Source organism: Nerophis lumbriciformis, linkage group LG17 (genome assembly GCF_033978685.3).
Source record: "Nerophis lumbriciformis linkage group LG17, RoL_Nlum_v2.1, whole genome shotgun sequence".
Taxonomy (NCBI): domain Eukaryota; kingdom Metazoa; phylum Chordata; class Actinopteri; order Syngnathiformes; family Syngnathidae; genus Nerophis; species Nerophis lumbriciformis.
In genome coordinates, this window is record NC_084564.2 from 4,158,983 (window position 1) to 4,180,000 (window position 21,018).

General features: G+C 44.5%; 1 protein-coding gene across 1 annotated transcript in view; it reads right to left on the reverse strand.

The window, feature by feature from the left end:
• The window catches only part of LOC133614376 (nesprin-2), a 47,608-nt gene that overhangs the window by 19,607 nt on the left and 6,983 nt on the right, over positions 1-21,018 (reverse strand). The window contains exons 2-5 of the mRNA XM_061972276.1: positions 5,781-5,934; positions 4,052-4,202; positions 3,751-3,933; positions 3,551-3,685 (exon numbers count right to left, since the gene is read on the reverse strand). Of these exons, the coding sequence (XP_061828260.1) occupies positions 3,551-3,685; positions 3,751-3,933; positions 4,052-4,202; positions 5,781-5,920 (609 nt within the window). The 5' untranslated portion in view covers positions 5,921-5,934. The remainder of the gene's footprint in view (positions 1-3,550; positions 3,686-3,750; positions 3,934-4,051; positions 4,203-5,780; positions 5,935-21,018) is intronic.

Consider the following 21,018-nt stretch of genomic DNA (forward strand, 5'->3'; position numbering starts at 1 on the left):
TGCCGTATAAAACGCAGTGGCGCGCAAAATAAAATGACGTGGCGGGCCATATAAAATGTGACGCACCAGATAAAACGACGTGGCGGGCCATATAAAATGATGTAGAGGGCCAGATAAAATGTGACACACCAGATAAGACGACGTGGAGGGCCATATAAAATGATGTAGAGGGCCAGATAAAATGTGACGCACCAGATAAAATGACATGGAGGGCCAGATAAAATGTGACGCACCAGATAAAACGACGTGGCAGGCCAGATAAAATGTGACACACCAGATAAGACGACGTGGAGGGCCATATAAAATGATGTAGAGGGCCAGATAAAATGTGACGCACCAGATAAAATGACATGGAGGGCCAGATAAAATGTGAAGCACCAGATAAAATGTGACTAAAACGACGTGGCGGGCCATGTAAAATGATGTAGAGGGCCAGATAAAATGTGACACACCAGACAAAACGACGTGGAGGGCCATATAAAATGACGTAGAGGGCCAGATAAAATGTGACGCACCAGATAAAATGACATGGCGGGCCAGATAAAATGTGACGCACCAGATAAAACGACGTGGCGGGTCATATAAAATGATGTTGAGGGCCAGATAAAATGTGACGCACCAGATAAAATGATGTGGCGGGCCATATAAAATGATGTGGCGGGCCAGATAAAACGACGTAGCGGGCCATATAAAATGATGTGGCGGGCCAGATAAAATGTGAAGCACCAGATAAAACGATGTGGCAGGCCAGATAAAATGTGGCGCACCAGATAAAACGATGTGGCGGGCCAGATAAAATGTGACGCACCAGCTAAAACGACGTGGCGGGCCAGATAAAATGTGACGCACCAGATAAAATGATGTGGCGCGCCAGATAAAATGTGAAGCACCAGATAAAACGACATAGCGGGCCAGAAAAAATGTGACGTACCAGCTAAAACGACGTGGCGGGCCAGATAAAATGTGACGCACCAGATAAAACGGCGTGGCGGGCCAGTTAAAATGTGACGCACCAGATAAAACGACGTGGCGGGCCAGATAAAATGATGTAGCGGCCAATATAAAATGATGTGGCGGGCCAGATAAAATGTGACGCACCAGATAAAATGATGTGGCGGGCTATATAAAATGATGTGGCGGGCCAGATAAAATGTGACGCGCCAGATATATGTGAAGCACCAGATAAAACGATGTGGCGGGCCAGATAAAGTGATGTGGCGGGCAATATAAAATGATATGGCGGGCCAGATAAAATGTGACGCACCAGATAAAACGACATAGCGGGCCATATAAAATGATGTGGCGGGCCAGATAAAACGACGTAGCGGGCCATATAAAATGATGTAGAGGGCCAGATAAAATGTGATGCACCAGATAAAATGACATGGCGGGCCAGATAAAATGTGAAGCACCAGATAAAACGATGTGGCGGGCAATATAAAATGACGTGGCGGGCCAGATAAAATGTGACGCACCAGATAAAACGACGTGGCGGGCCAGATAAAATGATGTAACGGCCAATATAAAATGATGTGGCGGGCCAGATAAAATGTGACGCACCAGATAAAACGACGTGGCAGGCCATATAAAATGATGTAGAGGGCCAGATAAAATGTGACGCACCAGATAAAATGACATGGCGGGCCAGATAAAATGTGAAGCACCAGATAAAATGTGACTAAAACGACGTGGCGGGCCATGTAAAATGATGTAGAGGGCCAGATAAAATGTGACACACCAGACAAAACGACGTGGAGGGCCATATAAAATGACGTAGAGGGCCAGATAAAATGTGACGCACCAGATAAAATGACATGGCGGGCCAGATAAAATGTGACGCACCAGATAAAACGACGTGGCGGGTCATATAAAATGATGTAGAGGGCCAGATAAAATGTGACGCACCAGATAAAATGATGTGGCGGGCCATATAAAATGATGTGGCGGGCCAGATAAAACGACGTAGCGGGCCATATAAAATGATGTGGCGGGCCGGATAAAATGTGAAGCACCAGATAAAACGATGTGGCAGGCCAGATAAAATGTGGCGCACCAGATAAAACGATGTGGCGGGCCAGATAAAATGTGACGCACCAGCTAAAACGACGTGGCGGGCCAGATAAAATGTGACGCACCAGATAAAATGATGTGGCGCGCCAGATAAAATGTGAAGCACCAGATAAAACGACATAGCGGGCCAGAAAAAATGTGACGTACCAGCTAAAACGACGTGGCGGGCCAGATAAAATGTGACGCACCAGATAAAACGGCGTGGCGGGCCAGTTAAAATGTGACGCACCAGATAAAACGACGTGGCGGGCCAGATAAAATGATGTAGCGGCCAATATAAAATGATGTGGCGGGCCAGATAAAATGTGACGCACCAGATAAAATGATGTGGCGGGCTATATAAAATGATGTGGCGGGCCAGATAAAATGTGACGCGCCAGATATATGTGAAGCACCAGATAAAACGATGTGGCGGGCCAGATAAAGTGATGTGGCGGGCAATATAAAATGATATGGCGGGCCAGATAAAATGTGACGCACCAGATAAAACGACATAGCGGGCCATATAAAATGATGTGGCGGGCCAGATAAAACGACGTAGCGGGCCATATAAAATTATGTAGAGGGCCAGATAAAATGTGATGCACCAGATAAAATGACATGGCGGGCCAGATAAAATGTGAAGCACCAGATAAAACGATGTGGCGGGCAATATAAAATGACGTGGCGGGCCAGATAAAATGATGTAATGGCCAATAAAAAATGACGTGGCGGGCCAGGTAAAATGTGATGCACCAGATAAAACGACGTGGCGGGCCAGATAAAGTGATGTGGCGGGCAATATAAAATGACGTGGCGGGCCAGATAAAATGTGACGCACCAGATAAAACGACGTAGCGGGTCATATAAAATGATGTGGCGGGCCATATAAAATTATATGGCGGGCCAGGTAAAATGTGAAGCACCAGATAAAACGATGTGGCGGGCCAGATAAAATGTGACGCACCAGATAAAACGATGTGGCGGGCCAGATAAAATGATGCGACGCGCCAGATAAAATGTGACGCACCAGATAAAACGATGTGGCGGGCCAGATAAAATGTGAAGCACCAGATAAAACGACGTGGCGGGCCAGATAAAATGTGACGTACCAGATAAAACGGTGTGGCGGGCCAGATAAAACGATGTGGCGCGCCATATAAAATGATGTGGTGGGCAATATAAGATGATGTGGCGCTCCATATAAAAGGATGTGGCGCTCCATATAAAATGATGTGGCGGGCAATATAAAACGATGTGGAGCACCAGGTAAAACGATGTGGAGTGGCAGATAAAATGATGTGGCGGTCAATATAAAACGATGTGGAGCACCACATAAATGATGTGGAGTGGCAGATAAAAAGATGTGGCGGGCAATTTAAAATGATGTGGAGCAGCAGATAAAACGATGTGGAGCACCAGATAAAACAATGTGGCGCACCCCTGGGCCTTGAGTTTGACACCTGTGACGTAACATGTTATGGTGAGCGCCAACACACACCTGTAGTTGTTTGAGCTTCTCACAGGTGTTCCCTGCCAGCTGCTGGACCTGTGTGAGATGGACTTCCAGCTCAGCCAACCAGAAAGCGAGCTCCTCCCTCTCCGTCTCAAACTCCTCCCACTGGCGCACAAACTTCTGGAAGAGTTTGTCGGTTTCGGTTTCGTTCTTCAGGTCGGGACTCGCCGCGCACAAGTTCTGACCTGCAGCCGTCCCGTGACGGACTCCAGCTGGACGTTGACGTCGTCCCATCGCTGGCCGCACTCCCTCGCCGCCGCCAGCAGACGGGCCCGCATGGCGCCCTGAAACAGCAGAGTCAGCGTTCGATTCCTCTGGGTCATCCCGTCCAGCTGCACCAGCCGAGATCCCGCCTCGCAACGCAGCCTCTGTGATCACACACACACACGGAAAGTTCTGCGTGGTTCTACAAGTCATAATTGCTCTCCAGGCCCAGGATGTTGAGGGTGGAACATTTTTGCTGCTTGGTGATGTCGTTCTCCTCACCTCAAACCTCCTCAGCTCCTCCTCAGCGCTCGCGTACGTCACCCGGGTCCAGCTCTGGGAGCCCACGGCCTCTTCGGCCAATCGCAGCCAAGCGTCCACGTGGGCGTGTTCCTTCATGAAGGCGTGCCACAGCAGCCAGCGGCTCTCCAGCCTGTAGGTGAGACGGCCACGTCAGAACCGGATGGTCTTCCGGTCTAGCTCCACCAGCTCGCTCCCCCCCTCACCAGGATCTTCAACCTCTCCCTGGCTCAGGCAGTCATCCCATCCTGCCTGAAGTCATCTACAATAATCCCGGTGCCGAAGAAGTCTCCCATCACCAGCCTGAATGATTACCGACCAGTGGCCCTCACTCCGGTAATCATGAAGTGCTTCGAGCGACTTGTTCTCCAGCACATCAAGGACCATATCCCTCCAGACTTCGACCCCCACCAGTTCGCATACCGGGCGAACAGGTCCACAGAGGACGCCATCGCTGTTGCTCTCCACTCTGCTCTGAACCACCTGGAGCAGCAGCAGAGCTACGTCCGGATGCTCTCTGTGGACTATAGCTCTGCCTTCAATACAATAATCCCGGACAGACTCTGCAATAAACTGGACACTCTTGGCCTCCCCCCTCTCACAAACGCCTGGATAAGGGACTTCCTAACGGACCGACCCCAGAATGTGAGACTTGGCCCGCACCTCTCATCCTCCCGCACGCTGAGCATCGGCTCCCCACAGGGCTGTGTGCTGAGCCCCCTCCTCTACTGCCTTTACACCCATGACTGCAGTCCGGCCCACAGTGACAACCTTACCGTCAAGTTCGCCGACGATACCACAGTGGTCGGGCTCATCTCCAGGGGTGACGAGGCTGCCTACAGAGAGGAGGTCCTGAAGCTGACGGCCTGGTCTTCGGAGAACAACCTCGCTCTCAACACCAGCAAGACCAGAGAGATCATCGTCGACTTCAGGAGGAGCAGCACCGACCCTGCCCCCCTCTACATCAACGGCGAGCGTGTAGAGAGGGTCCACACCTTCAGGTACCTTGGAGTCCACATCTCTAATGACTTCTCCTGGACAGTCAACACCACATCAATCATCAAGAAGGCTCAGCAGCGGCTACACTTCCTTAGAGTCCTCGGGAAGTACAACCTGAAGCCTGCCCTGCTGCTGACCTTCTACCGCTCGTCCATCGAGAGCCTGCTGACCTACTGTATTACGGTATGGTACGGCAGCTGCACTGCAGCAGACAGGGAGAGGCTGCAAAGAGTGGTCAAGACGGCTCAGAAGATCATCGGCCGCCCTCTCCCCTCTCTGACGGACATCTACACCTCCCGCTGCCTCAACAGAGCCAGTGCCATCATCAAAGACAGCACCCACCCTGGCTCTGACCTGTTCCACCTGCTGCCCTCTGGGAAGCGCTACAGGTGCATTAAAACCAAAACAAACAGGCTAAAGAACAGCTTCTTCCCCAGGGCCATAACCATCCTGAACGGACTGCCCCATTGTCCCTCATAACTGCCTTCTCTTCGGTGCAATAACCCATTCCACCAACCACCCTGTTTTTGCTTTGTTTTTTCATGTATATATTCATTTCACACCATATTCATTGCACTTCTACATTTTTTAAATGTTTATATATTTGCACATTGTTTTTCTAGCATGCACACATCGCACTGTATGGAATGGCCTCAATCTCGTTACCTTGCGTAATGACAATAAAGCTGATTCTGATTCTGAAAGCACTCACCGGTCACGCCCCCCTGGCAGGTCGCCATCTTGGTCCCGGCGGCCGTCACTCGCCAACGGATCTGACACAGACGCAGGCGGGGGTTCCTCGGTGGTCACATGGTGGAGGGCGTTGGAAGGGGGCGTGTCTGATCCAGACATCACCTTGTGTTCACCTTCTAGAGAACACAACGTTGTTAACAAGCTGCAATACAGTGGTGAGTACCATCAATCCAGACTACAAGCTGCTACTTTTCTCCTACGCTTTGAACCCTGCGGTGAATAAAACGGTCCGGCTAATTTATGGATTTTTCTTCGCTGACAGTCACAATGCAAATAAAAAAAACAAGCATATACAAGCATGGTTGTGCTATGGCCCCATCTTTTGGACGATTTGTGCTGCAGTGCTCCGCTGTTTAGAGCACGGGTGCCCAAATTTGGCCCGCCATTTTGTTTTGTTGTTTTGTTACATACATATTCATACTGACCTCTTGCAAGATCACACAACCAAGTGAGGTGAGAGACTACCTTATATATGGCGCTAAACTCACTTATGGTGCTGCTGTATGCTTACAATGGCAAATGTTCACTTTGGTCTTTGGAGGCAAAACGTTTGAGCACCCCTGGTTTAAAGCTTTGAGCCAGAAGTACATTTGCTGCTCCGTCTTCTAAGTCGTCCATAGCTTTTTGTGGAGGTTACCCCCCCCCGTGGGTTCTTTTGGACCACCAAGCAGCGACATGATAGCCCGGTAGTGATGGGTGCGGCAACACCGATGCATCGGCGCATGCGTCGAGCTCATAGAGCGAAACCCTGTGTCGGTGCGCGTACCGCTTTTAGAAAAGTCACGTGACCGATCATGAGCTGTTTTGGTCACGTGACCGATACGCGAACTGTGTCGCACTGACGCCTCCTCTGTGCCCTGTGAGCGGGTCTTTTCTACAGCCGGAGAAATAATAACTAAGAAGAGAAATCGTCTAAAATGTAATAAGTCGGAAAAACTTTTTTTTTTATATAAAAATGTATAAAAAAAATAAAATTAAAAAAATTCCCAGTCCACAATCATCCACAACACGTTCTCTTAGATTTCCATGTTATGATACATGTTCACATTATTTATTGACTGTATCTAAAAAAAGATAAAAATATATTTTTATTTAAATGAAGATATGAAATAATCCTAAATGAAATACAATGACTTGGTTTATATTATTGTATATACTAGGGCAGGGGTCACCAACGCGGTGCCCGCGGTCACCAGGTAGCCCGTAAGGACCAGATCAGTCGCCCGCTGGCCTGTTCTAAAAATAGCTCAAAGAGCAGCACTTACCAGTGAGCTGCCTCTATTTTTTTTTTAATTGTATTTATTTACTAGCAAGCTGGTCTCGCTTTGCTCGACATTTTTTAATTCTAAAAGAGACAAAACTCAAATAGAATTTGAAAATCCAAGAAAATATTTTAAAGACTTGGTCTTCACTTGGAATAAGCGGTAGAAAATGGATGGATGGATGGGTCTTCACTTGTTTAAATAAATTCATTTATTTTTTTACTTTGCTTCTTATTACTTTTAGAAATACAATTTTAGAGAAAAAATACAACCTTAAAAATGATTTTAGGATTTTTAAACAAATATACCTTTTAAATTTCTTCGTCTTTCCTGACAATTTAAATCAATGTTCAAGTAAATTTTTTTTATTGTAAAGAATAAATATTTTAGCTTCTGGTTTTTCAACGAAGAATATTTGTGAAATATTTCTTCAAACTTACTATGATTAAAATTCAAAAAAATTATTCTGGCAAATCTAGAAAATCTGTAGAATCAAATTTAAATCTTATTTCAAATTATTTTGAATTTCTTTTTAAAAAAAAATTCTGGAAAATCTAGAAGAAATACTGATTTGTCTTTGTTAGAAATATAGCTTGGTCCAATTTGTTAAATATTCTAACAAAGTGCAGATTGGATTTTAACCAATTCAAAACATGTCATCAAAATTCTAAAATGTATCTTAAATCAGGAAAAATTACTAATGATGTTCCATAAATTCTTTTTTTTATTTTTTCAAAAAGATTCAAATTAGCTAGTTTTTCTCTTCTTTTTGTCGGTTGAATTTTGAATTTTAAAGAGTCGAAATTGAAGATAAACTATGTTTCAAAATTGTATTTTAATTTTTTTCGTGTTTTCTCCTCTTTTAAACCGTTCAATTAAGTGTTTTTTTCATCATTTATTCTCTACAAAAAACCTTCCGTAAAAGGAAAAAAAAATGTACGACGGAATGACAGACAGAAATACCCATTTTTTTTATATATATAAATGTATTTATTTAGCTATTCTTGTTTAAATCACACTTACGTGTAACTTACAAATGACAATATATTTATTTATTTAAGTGTGTATCAAACTGGTAGCCCTTCGCATTAATCAGTACCCAAGAAGTAGTTTTTGGTTTCAAAAAGGTTGGTGACCCCTGTACTAGGGCATCAAATCAGTGTCAGTTGAGTCGGTCCATAGGTTGCCTGTAGGGATTTTTAATGTCCAGCAGATGTCAGTATTTAGTGACACAGTATCGACACAGTATCAATACAGTTTTGCAATGTGTCGAAACGCTTCATGACGCCTCATCAACCCATCACTATAGCCCGGTTCAAGTTCAGTACCGTTTTATTTTCCGATATAGTCTGTTGGTTGCTTTCCAGCAATTATCTCTTGTCTGCGACAGGCACGCTCTTGCTCTTACGCCAGCTCCAACAATGTCTCTCCTCCCGGCTGCTGCTTAAATAGAGCGACAGGTGATTAGATAATAAGGCCCACCTGGGCCATCTACGCACCTGTCGCTGACTTCGAGGCCGGTCCTGGCACACCCCGTCCCGCTGCAGGCCCGCAGGCCACGCCCCCCTCCACATGTTTATACTCAAAAGGATTCTTCATCACTCCAAGCAATGATAGTAAGTTTTACAATACAAAAAGTTAAAGTTAAAGTAGCAATGAAATTATTCTCTGCATTTGACCCATCACCCTTGATCACACCCCCTGGGAGGTGAGGGGAGCAGTGACTAAAACTATTCATACTTACAAACCCCGTTTCCATATGAGTTGGGAAATTGTGTTAGATGTAAATATAAACGGAATACAATGATTTGCAAATCCTTTTCAACCCATATTCAGTTGAATATGCTACAAAGACAACATATTTGATGTTCAAACTCATAAACATTTTTTTTTTTTTGCAAATAATCATTAACTTTAGAATTTGATGCCAGCAACACGTGACAAAGAAGTTGGGAAAGGTGGCAATAAATACTGATAAAGTTGAGGAATGCTCATCAAACACTTATTTGGAACATCCCACAGGTGAGCAGGCAAATTGGGAACAGGTGGGTGCCATGATTGGGTATAAAAGTAGATTCCATGAAATGCTCAGTCATTCACAAACAAGGATGGGGCGAGGGTCACCACTTTGTCAACAAATGCGCGAGCAAATTGTTGAACAGTTTAAGAAAAACCTTTCTCAACCAGCTATTGCAAGGAATTTAGGGATTTCACCATCTACGGTCCGTAATATCATCAAAGGGTTCAGAGAATCTGGAGAAATCACTGCACGTAAGCATCTAAGCCCGTGACCTTCCATCCCTCAGGCTGTACTGCATCAACAAGCCACATCAGTGTGTAAAGGATATCACCACATGGGCTCAGGAACACTTCAGAAACCCACTATCAGTAACAACAGTTGGTCGCTACATCTGTAAGTGCAAGTTAAAACTTTCCTATGCAAGGCGAAAACCGTTTATCAACAACACCCAGAAACGCCGTCGGCTTCGCTGGGCCTGAGCTCATCTAAGATGGACTGATACAAAGTGGAAAAGTGTTCTGTGGTCTGACGAGTCCACATTTCAAATTGTTTTTGGAAACTGTGGACGTCGTGTCCTCCGGACCAAAGAGGAAAAGAACCATCCGGATTGTTATAGGCGCAATGTTGAAAAGCCAGCATCTGTGATGGCATGGGGGTGTATTAGTGCCCAAGACATGGGTAACTTACACATCTGTGAAGGCACCATTAATACTGAAAGGTACAATCAGGTTTTGGAGCAACATATGTTGCCATCCAAGCAACGTTCTCATGGACGCCCCTGCTTATTTCAGCAAGACAATGCCAAGCCACGTGTTACATCAACGTTTTTCATAGTAAAAGAGTGTGGGTACTAGACTGGCCTGCCTGTAGTCCAGACCTGTCTCCCATTGAAAATGTGTGGCGCATTATGAAGCCTAAAATAGCACAACGGAGACCCCCGGACTGTTGAACAACTTAAGCTGTACATCAAGCAAGAATGGGAAATAATTCCACCTGAGAAGCTTCAAAAATGTGTCTCCTCAGTTCCCAAACGTTTACTGAGTGTTGTTAAAAGGAAAGGCCATGTAACACAGTGGTGAACATGCCCTTTCCCAACTACTTTGGCACGTGTTGCAGCCATGAAATTCTAAGTTAATTATTATTTGCAAAAAAATATAAAGTTTATGAGTTTGAACATCAAATATGTTGTTTTTGTAGTGCATTCAATTGAATATGGGTTGAAAAGGATTTGCAAATCATTGTATTCCGTTTATATTTACATTTAACACAATTTCCCAACTCATATGGAAACAGGGTTTGTACTAGATGTCCGATAATGGCTTTTTTGCCGATATTGTCCAACTCTTAACTACCAATTCCGATATCAAGCGATACCGATATATACAGTGGTGGAATTAACACATTATTATGCCTAATTTTGTTGTGATGCCCCGCTGGATGCATTAAACAATGTAACAAGGTTTTCCAAAATAAATCAACTCAAGTTATGGAAAAAAAATGCCAACATGGCACTGCCATATTTATTATTGAAGTCACAAAGTGCATTTTTTTTTTTTTTAACATGCCTCAAAGTAGCAGCTTGGAATTTGGGACATGCTCTCCCTGAGAGAGCATGAGGAGGTTGAGGTGGGCGGGGTGTATATTGTAGCGTCCCGGAAGAGTTAGTGCTACAAGGGATTCTGGGTATTTGTTCTGTTGTGTTTATGTTGTGTTACGGTGCGAATGTTCTCCCGAAATGTGTTCGTCATTCTTGTTTGGTGTGGGTTCACAGTGTGGCGCATATTTGTAAAGGTGTTAAAGTTGTTTATACGGCCACCCTCAGTGTGACCTGTATGGCTGTTGACCAAGTATGCTTGCATTCACTTGTGTGTGTGTGTGAAAAGCCGTAGATATTATGTGATTGGGCCGGCACGCAAAGGAAGTGCCTTTAAGGCACGCCTCCAATATCGTTGTCTGGGTGGAAATCGGGAGAAATCCGGGAGAATGGTTGCCCCGGGAGACTTTCGGGAGGGACACTGAAATTCGGGAGTCTCTCGGGAAAATGGGGAGGGTTCGTGTACCACTCCGTACAACGGCGTTTTAAAAAGTTATACATTTTACTTTTTGAAACCGATACCGATAATTTCCGATATTACATTTTAAAGCATTTATCGGCCGATAATATCGGCAGTCCGGTCTTATCGCCCATCTCTAATACTTACTAAACTGTCCCATGCGTGATGTGTGTAGGAGTGTTTTTATGCATACTTGTACGCGCTATCGTAATGTAATCAAGCGAGCGTCGTTAGCATTAGCTAACGTTTACGAGTCTTTGTGTTATTAACTTACAAGAGCATTCTTTTTGTATTGTTTCAGTTTCACAAATTCTTCAGTAAAGTCACCAAAACGTCACCGTGGAGTTATTGAGTCTGTTTGGTTGATTGGAGAGTTTACCGTTGCTGTGTTACAAATTAATGTATAAATAACTTAATTTCACACAATATATCTGCGTACGGTGCGACTAATATAAAAAATAAATAAAAATGTCCATCTAAAGTTTAGGTACATTTACTTAAGTAACTTTTAGGATACATTGTACTTGTCAGTAGTTTTCCCAGCAGGCACAAAGCATTAAAACGACGTTGAGAACTTGTTGAATTAGGTCCTGACGTTGAGCAACCCATCCATCCATTTTCTACCGCTTGTCCCTTTCGCTATTGTTAGCATGCTAGCTTTCTTAGCTCATTTTGCTCCTATTTTTTGCTACCTGGCGCTGTCTGGCCAGCCAGCGTGCTAACTGTTAGCAATACAGTTCAGCTTTTGCTTTTCTATTTTTGGTACTTGATCGCCGTTAGCATGCTAGCTGTTTTATCAAGTACATTTTTTAGGTTTACGGTCATATTTTGGTACTTTTTTTTTTAAAGTTAGTTTACACATCAGGCATATTTGGTACTTGATTCATGCTAACATTAGCAGGATAACATTTTTCGAGTACACACCTCTAATATATTTTGGTACTAGACGCATCTTCCAGTTAGCATTTTAACATGTTTTTATAGCAGGTATACACCTTAGTCATTTTTTGGTATTTCACCAATGCTAACTGTAGGCATGCTATTGTTAGCATGCTAGATTTCTTAGCTCATTTTGTTCCTATTTTTTGCTACCTGGGCAGCATGCTAGCTGTTAGCATTTCAGTTCAGCTTTTGCGGTACTTGACGTATGATCGCCGTTAGCATGCTAGCTGTTTTATCAAGTACATTTTTTTAGGTTTACGGTCATATTTTGGTACTTTTTTCTTTTAAGTTGGTTTACACCTCAGGCATATTTGGTACTTGATGCATGCTAACGTTAGCAGGATAACATTTTTCGGGTACGCACCTCAGTAATATATTTTGGTACTCGACGCATGTTCCAGTTAGCATTTTAACATGTTTTTATAGCAGGTATACACCTTAGTCATTTTTTGGTATTTCACCAATGCTAACTGTAGGCATGCTATGGTTAGCATGCTAGATTTCTTAGCTCATTTTGTTCCTATTTTCTGCTACCTGGGCAGCGCGCTAGCTGTTAGCAATTCAGTTCAGCTTTTGCGGTACTTGATTTATGATCGCCGTTAGCATGCTAGCTGTTTTATCAAGTCCATTTTTTAGGTGTACGGTTATATTTTGGTACTTTTTTCTTTTTTTTTAAGTTAGTTTACACCTCAGGCATATTTGGTACTTGATGCATGCTAACGTTAGCAGGATAACATTTTTCGGGTACGCACCTCAGTAATATATTTTGGTACCAGACGCATGTTCCAGTTAGCATTTTAACATGTTTTTATAGCAGGTATACACCTTAGTTATTTTTTGGTATTTCACCAATGCTAACTGTAGGCATGCTATTGTTAGCATGCTAGATTTCTCACTCATTTTGTTCCTATTTTTTGCTACCTGGGCAGCATGCTAGCTGTTAGCAATTCAGTTCAGCTTTTGCGGTACTTGACGTATGATCGCCGTTAGCATGCTAGCTGTTTTATCAAGTACATTTTTTAGGTGTACGGTCATATTTTGGTACTTTTTTTTTTTAAGTTAGTTTACACCTCAGGCATATTTGGTACTTGATGCATGCTAACGTTAGCAGGATAACATTTTTCGGATACGCACCTCAGTAATATATTTTGGTACCAGACGCATGTTCCAGTTAGCATTTTAACATGTTTTTATAGCAGGTATACACCTTAGTCATTTTTTGGTATTTCACCAATGCTAACTGTAGGCATGCTATGGTTAGCATGCTAGATTTCTTAGCTCATTTTGTTCCTATTTTCTGCTACCTGGGCAGCGCGCTAGCTGTTAGCAATTCAGTTCAGCTTTTGCGGTACTTGATTTATGATCGCCGTTAGCATGCTAGCTGTTTTATCAAGTCCATTTTTTAGGTGTACGGTTATATTTTGGTACTTTTTTTTTTTTTTTAAGTTAGTTTACACCTCAGGCATATTTGGTACTTGATGCATGCTAACGTTAGCAGGATAACATTTTTCGGGTACGCACCTCAGTAATATATTTTGGTACCAGACGCATGTTCCAGTTAGCATTTTAACATGTTTTTATAGCAGGTATACACCTTAGTTATTTTTTGGTATTTCACCAATGCTAACTGTAGGCATGCTATTGTTAGCATGCTAGATTTCTCACTCATTTTGTTCCTATTTTTTGCTACCTCGGCAGCGTGCTAGCTGTTAGCATTTCAGTTCAGCTTTTGCGGTACTTGACGTATGATCGCCATTAGCATGCTTGCTGTTTTATCAAGTACATTTTTTAGGTGTACGGTTATATTTTGGTACTTTTTTTTTTTAAGTTAGTTTACACCTCAGGCATATTTGGTACTTGATGCGTGCTAACGTTAGCAGGATAACATTTTTCGGGTACGCACCTCAGTAATATATTTTGGTACTAGACGCATGTTCCAGTTAGCATTTTAACATGTTTTTATAGCAGGTATACATCTTAGTCATTTTTTGGTATTTCACCAATGCTAACTGTAGGCATGCTATTGTTAGCATGCTAGATTTCTTAGCTCATTTTGTTCCTATTTTTTGCTACCTGGGCAGCGTGCTAGCTGTTAGCAATTCAGTTCAGCTTTTGCGGTACTTGACGTATGATTGCCGTTAGCATGCTAGCTGTTTTATCAAGTACATTTTTTTAGGTTTACGGTCATATTTTGGTACTTTTTTCTTTTAAGTTAGTTTACACCTCAGGCATATTTGGTACTTGATGCATGCTAACGTTAGCAGGATAACATTTTTCGGGTACGCACCTCAGTAATATATTTTAGTACTAGGCGCATGTTCCAGTTAGCATTTTAACATGTTTTTATAGCAGGTATACACCTTCGTCATTTTTTGGTATTTCACCAATGCTAACTGTAGGCATGCTATTGTTAGCATGCTAGATTTCGCACCCATTTTGTTCCTGTTTGTTGCTACCTGGGCAGCGTGCTAGCTGTTAGCAATTCAGTTCAGCTTTTGCGGTACTTGACGTATGATCGTACGTTAGCATGCTAGCTGTTTTATCAAGTACATTTTTTAGGTTTACGGTCATATTTTGGTACTTTTTTCTTTTAAGTTAGTTTACGCCTCAGGCATATTTGGTACTTGATGCATGCTAACGTTAGCAGGATAACATTTTTCGGGTACGCACCTCAGTAATATATTTTGGTACCAGACGCATGTTCCAGTTAGCATTTTAACATGTTTTTATAGCAGGTATACACCTTAGTCATTTTTTGGTATTTCACCAATGCTAACTGTAGGCATGCTATGGTTAGCATGCTAGATTTCTTAGCTCATTTTGTTCCTATTTTCTGCTACCTGGGCAGCGTGCTAGCTGTTAGCATTTGTGTGTGAGGGAGCAGGGTAGTATAATATAGCCCGGAAGAGTCAGGGCTGCATGGGATTCTGGGTGTTTGTTCTGTTGTGTTTATGTTGTGTTAAGGTGCAGATGTTCTCCCGAAATGTGTTTGTCATTCTTGTTTGGTTTTGGTTCAAAGTGTGGCGCATTATTAGTAAGAGTGTTAAAGTTGTTTTATACGGTCACCGTCAGTGTAACCTGTGTGGCTGTTGAACAAGTATGCATTGCTGTCACATACGTGCAAAAGTGTTGGGCTAGCACGCTGTTAATATAAATTGTAGAAGGCTCCAAATGTTGTACCATCATGGTACGCCCTAATTATAGCTGTAAGGGTGAAGATCGGTGACTATTAATCCCGGGGGAGTTTTCTGCGAGAGAAAATTAAACTGAAATCCGGAAGTCTCACGGGAAAATCGGGGGGTTCAGCAAGTAAGCTGCTGAGCCGCATCAGAGTGATCAAAGAGCCGCATGCGACTCCGGAGCCGCGGGTTGCCGACCCCTGGTCTAGTCTCTTACGTGAACGAGATCAATAATATTATTTGATATTTTACGCTAATGTGTTCATCATTTCACACATAAGTCGCTCCTGAGTATAAGTCGCACCCCCGGCCAAACTATGAAAAAAACTGACTTATAGTTCGAAAAATACGGTATATATTCTGGTTTTGTAGGTGAAAACTACCAAAATGGGTAAAAGGTAACACATACTTGCCAACCCTCCCGGATTTTCCGGGAGACTCCCGAAATTCAGCGCCTCTCCCGAAAACCTCCCGGGACAAATTTTCTCCCGAAAATCTCCCGAAATTCAGGCGGAGCTGGAAGCCGCGGACCTGAGTGACGTCAGGTGCGCAACACCACGTAAATCGTTGGCCAACCAAAAAGTAACCCCAGTACGCTATAGCCAACATTCACCAGGAGATGGCAACAGACAAACATAGATAACTCTATTACATTATTCCCCTTTTAGAAATGTATAGAAGTTACTCAAAATAAATAAACAACCCAACCAAAAAATGCAGCAGCTCAATTAAAAAACTGTACCGTACTTAAGCCACATTCTTTTCTTTTTTTTTTTTTAGTACTGAACTCTTAACCCTCATTTGTAAAAAAAAAAATAACATGCTTATTATACAAACAGTATTTGTACATCTTTAACACAGATTTTTATACGGTCTTCAGAGATTCAGTTTTTTTGGTGGTACTCGAAACCTTTCTGGGTACCTGCGAAAGGGTGTTCAGCATGGTTAGAAAAATAGTGACAGAGAATAGAACAAGGATGGACAATTCAACCCTTAACTCAACAATGAGTAGATGAGTGTTATATGTGTGTGTATATGTGTAAATAAATGAACACTGAAATTCAAGTATTTCTTGTATATATATATATATATATATATATATATATTGTATATATATAATAAAATAAATATATATACAGCTAGAATTCACTGAAAGTCAAGTATTTCTTAAATATATATATATACATATATATTAGAGATGCGCGGATAGGCAATTATTTCATCCACAACCGCATCAGAAAGTCGTCAACCATTCGCCATCCACCCGAGCTAACATTTGATCAGAACCGCACCCGCCCGCACCCGCCAGTTGTTATATATCTAATATAGACGATGCAAGGCATTAGTGAGGTTATAAAGCTTTTGCCTGTTAAAGAAAGGAAACTGATCCAATGCAGCACAAACATTCGCGTGCCACGCTGTCACGACCCAGACGCACACCAGTGCGCAATCATATGGGAGTCGCGCTGAGCGCACCTCCAAGCGCGTCTCGCTGCCGGCGACGGCCGGGTATGGGCCCGACGCTCCAGCGCCATCCATTTTCAGGGCTAGTTGATTCGGCAGGTGGGTTGTTACACACTCCTTAGCGGGTTCCGACTTCCATGGCCACCGTCCTGCTGTCTATATCAACCAGGGTGAGCCCCACCCCTTTCGTGAGCACACTGCGCGCGGAGTGACCCCTGTTACGCGCCCCCGGCAACAGGGGTGGCGGGCAGGTAAGCTGCGCGGGCGGAGCGCGCGGAGTGACCCCTGTTACGAGCCCCCAGCCACGGGGGTGGTGGGCAGGTAAGCTGCTTACCTGCTGCGCGTGACGCCGGCCGCGGCGAAGGCGGACGAGGCGGGGTGTCGGTGCGGTGGGCGCGGTGGTGACCCTGGACGTGCGTCGGGCCCTTCTCGCGGATCGCCTCAGCTACGGCTCCCGGTGGGGCCCTCTTGGGGGAAGGGGCCTCGTCCCTTCTCCGCTCCGTAAAAGTGTCCATCTCTTTTTTTTTTTTTCTTCTGTTGTGGCATATGCTGCAGGTGCCTGCTCGTTTTTCGTATGTGGGTAACAACATTTAACTATGTATATATATTTCCTAATTGGTTTAACTGCCACCCGCCTGAATCTATTTAAAATCTAATTTTTTTTAATTTCATCCGCCCGATCCGCGGATAATCCGCGGTTGTGCCCGCAAACCGCGCATCTCTAATATATATATATATATATATATATATATATATATATATATATATATGTATGAAATACTTGACTTGGTGAATTCTAGCTGTAAATATACTCCTCCCCTCTTAGCCCCGACCCCGACCACGCCCCACCTCCCGAAATCGGAGGTCTCAAGGTTGGCAAGTATGAGGTAACAGTACTCTTACTTGAGTACCATGTTCGACTACAACAACTACTCCTACCACTTCTTGTCCTGGTCTTGTTTGGCTTGTTGCAGCCACTCGGTAAAGCGCGTTACCGCCACCTGCAGGGCCGGAGTGGAACATTACTGACTAGCTATAGTTCACAAATGTTTCGGCCGTCCTTTTTCCGACTTTCCTCGATCTTCCCGCTCCGTTTCTCTAACGTTAGCCGCCAAGCTTGCAGAGGGGGGAGTCCACAGTCCCCCGGTTGAGCCTTGGCAGAGGTCCTCCGAGTCCTCCCTCGTCCTGTGATGCGATGTTTGTGCCTTCTGTCCGCGATGTCACCCTTTGACCGGGCGTCACCTTCGTCACGATGTCACCTGAGCCAGCTGCTGCACTTTTTCAGCGAAAAAAAAAACAATTCTTTGGTTTCGTCGTCTCTTGACGACAAAAGAGAAGCGGGACGGGAACAAAGACGTCCTCTGTCCTCCTCAGTCAGGAGGGAAGTTCTCTTGTGACGCGCGGAAAGGTTAGACGCAGGCGAAGGATCGGAAAAAGGACGGGAAGAAGACAGTTCTCATGGTGTCACATGACTGGCGAGTCAAATCGGCAGTAACAGATCCGACATGTATTCTCGTCTTTCACGCTGAACCCGGGTCAAGTGGGATGTTGCTGTAATCGTGGCATCAGAACCTCAAGGACAGGCCCGGAGGAGCTCCACGTGTCCCGGCCTGATACCCGTTGGTACAAAACACCATTAAAACTTTGATTTAAAAAAATAGTCCTTCAAAACCAGGTTGTTGCTCCAAAAAAACCCCATCAGTCTAAAAAAGTCTCATCCAATAAAAAGGAACAATGTGGAAGGCAGAGGACTTTAGGATCAGACCGAAGAGGACTAAGGTGTCAGCAGAGCTTTTTGTCTGGAGGTGTTCATCTGGTGACCCAAATAGCAGACTCGGCAGATATGAATTTTAAATAAGAAGGAGAATTACACGGCCTGAAAGCCTTTCGGGCTGAGCCGAGGACGTCACGTCGCTTCAAGCTGACCTCGGATCAGATCTCGTCAGGAGTCTGCCGCGCTAAGTGGACCTGGACGCGCACGCAAACGTCACCTGGAAGTCCGAGGGAGACTCTGCGCTCAGACTTATTTGGATGTCCTCCTTTAGCATCAGCAGTCCCTTCAGGTCTAGTCTGGTCCTGGCAGGTCCACGCAGGCAGTGAAGTCTAGTCCGGTGTAGGGTTGTACGGTGGACCGGTACTAGTATAGTAACGTGGTACTAGTACATTGGAGTGGAATTTCTGACTTTTGAACTATATTTCGTGTCTGTCAAGAATGTCTGCTCGTTTCATTCTTTTCTATTCTAAACCATTGGAGGATCAGGGCCGGCCCGTAGCATAGGCCGTATATGCAAATGCTAAGGGCGCCGTCCATCAGGGGGCGCCACGCCAGTGCCACAAATGTTCGAGAAAAAAAAAAAAAAAGTTGGTACTATTATTTCTAAATACAAAAAATAATCCCACGTTAATTAAAATGCAAAGTAAAGCCTATTTAATAGAAATATTATTTGTTACAACATTACACCCCCCCCTCCCCCCGCACGGTGCGCCCCCTCCCTTCCCGTATCATGACTCTTTTTGGACGTCACCCCATCAAAAAAATCAACACAAGATGTCAAAACGGCCAAAACTGTGAAGAGGAGGAGCAACGAGAAAAGACAGAGGTAGCAGGTAGGTAACGTTAGCCTACATGAAATTATTTGTCTGTTACAGAATGTGATAGTAACCTGGCTTTTTAGCATTAAGCTAATGTTACATGATTCGGCAATTGCTAATCCTGTTTTAACGTCGGGTTAATATTGTGGAGGGGGCTAAATTGTTATGGAAAATAATAATGTAACGTTAGGTAATTACAGTACTCCCACCTTACATTCCTCAGGGACATTTGTATTAGATCTTTTAAGCAGGTGTTTTTTGTTTACATTGTTATTGCCTTCTGGTTAGCTAATGTTTGCCCTGCAGGTAATCGTCACTTTTCCACCCCTTTATATATTAGGTATAGTTGTAAGTAAAAAAAAAAAAGGTCAAAGACAAAGCTATTCGGTTTCTTGTGAGTATATACACTTCACTGCCGATGTGGGGGGGCGCCACCTAAAATCTTGCCTAGGGCGCCAGATTGCTTAGGGCCGGGCCTGTGGAGGATCATATATGGGTGAAAGTTGAATATGGAGTCGGTCTGACCATTATTCAAAATGTTTTGATTGTCTATCATGACTAAGGGATTCAAGAATGTTGCAGAAAAAACAGGTCGAAAACAACAGGACTTTGACGCATGAAGGAAACAGATCAAATGGCCAAGTGACAAGGGCTATGTGTGATTGCTTGATTCTTGTGTCCTCCGGAGGACGTTTGTCTGTCTGCACGGGCAACTCAATCCAACTTTGTACTTTTTGACTATGGGTAAATAAACCATCCATCCATCCATCCATCTTCTTCCGCTTATCCGAGGTCGGGTCGCGGGGGCAGCAGCCTAAGCAGGGAAGCCCAGACTTCCCTCTCCCCAGCCACTTCGTCCAGCTCTTCCTGTGGGACCCCGAGGCGTTCCCAGGCCAGCCGGGAGACATAGTCTTCCCAACGTGTCCTGGGTCTTCCCCCGCGGCCTCCTACCGGTCGGACGTGCCCTAAACACCTCCCTAGGGAGGCGTTCGGGTGGCATCCTGACCAGATGCCCGAACCACCTCATCTGGCTCCTCTCGATGTGGAGGAGCAGCGGCTTTACTTTGAGCTCCTCCCGGATGGCAGAGCTTCTCACCCTATCTCTAAGGGAGAGACCCGCCACCCGGCGGAGGAAACTCATTTCGGCCGCTTGTACCCGTGATCTTGTCCTTTCGGTCATAACCCAAAGCTCATGACCATAGGTGAGGATGGGAACGTAGATCGACCGGTAAATTGAGAGCTTTGCCTTCCGGCTCAGCTCCTTCTTCACCACAACGGATCGATACAGCGTCCGCATTACTGAAGACGCCGCACCGATCCGCCTGTCGATCTCACGATCCACTCTTCCCTCACTCGTGAACAAGACTCCGAGGTACTTGAACTCCTCCACTTGGGGCAAGATCTCCTCCCCAACCCGGAGATGGCACTCCACCCTTTTCCGGGCGAGAACCATGGACTCGGACTTGGAGGTGCTGATTCTCATCCCAGTCGCTTCACACTCGGCTGCGAACCGATCCAGTGAGAGCTGAAGATCCTGGCCAGATGAAGCCATCAGGACCACATCATCTGCAAAAAGCAGAGACCTAATCCTGCAGCCACCAAACCAGATCCCCTCAACACCTTGACTGCGCCTAGAAATTCTGTCCATAAAAGTTATGAACAGAATCGGTGACAAAGGGCAGCC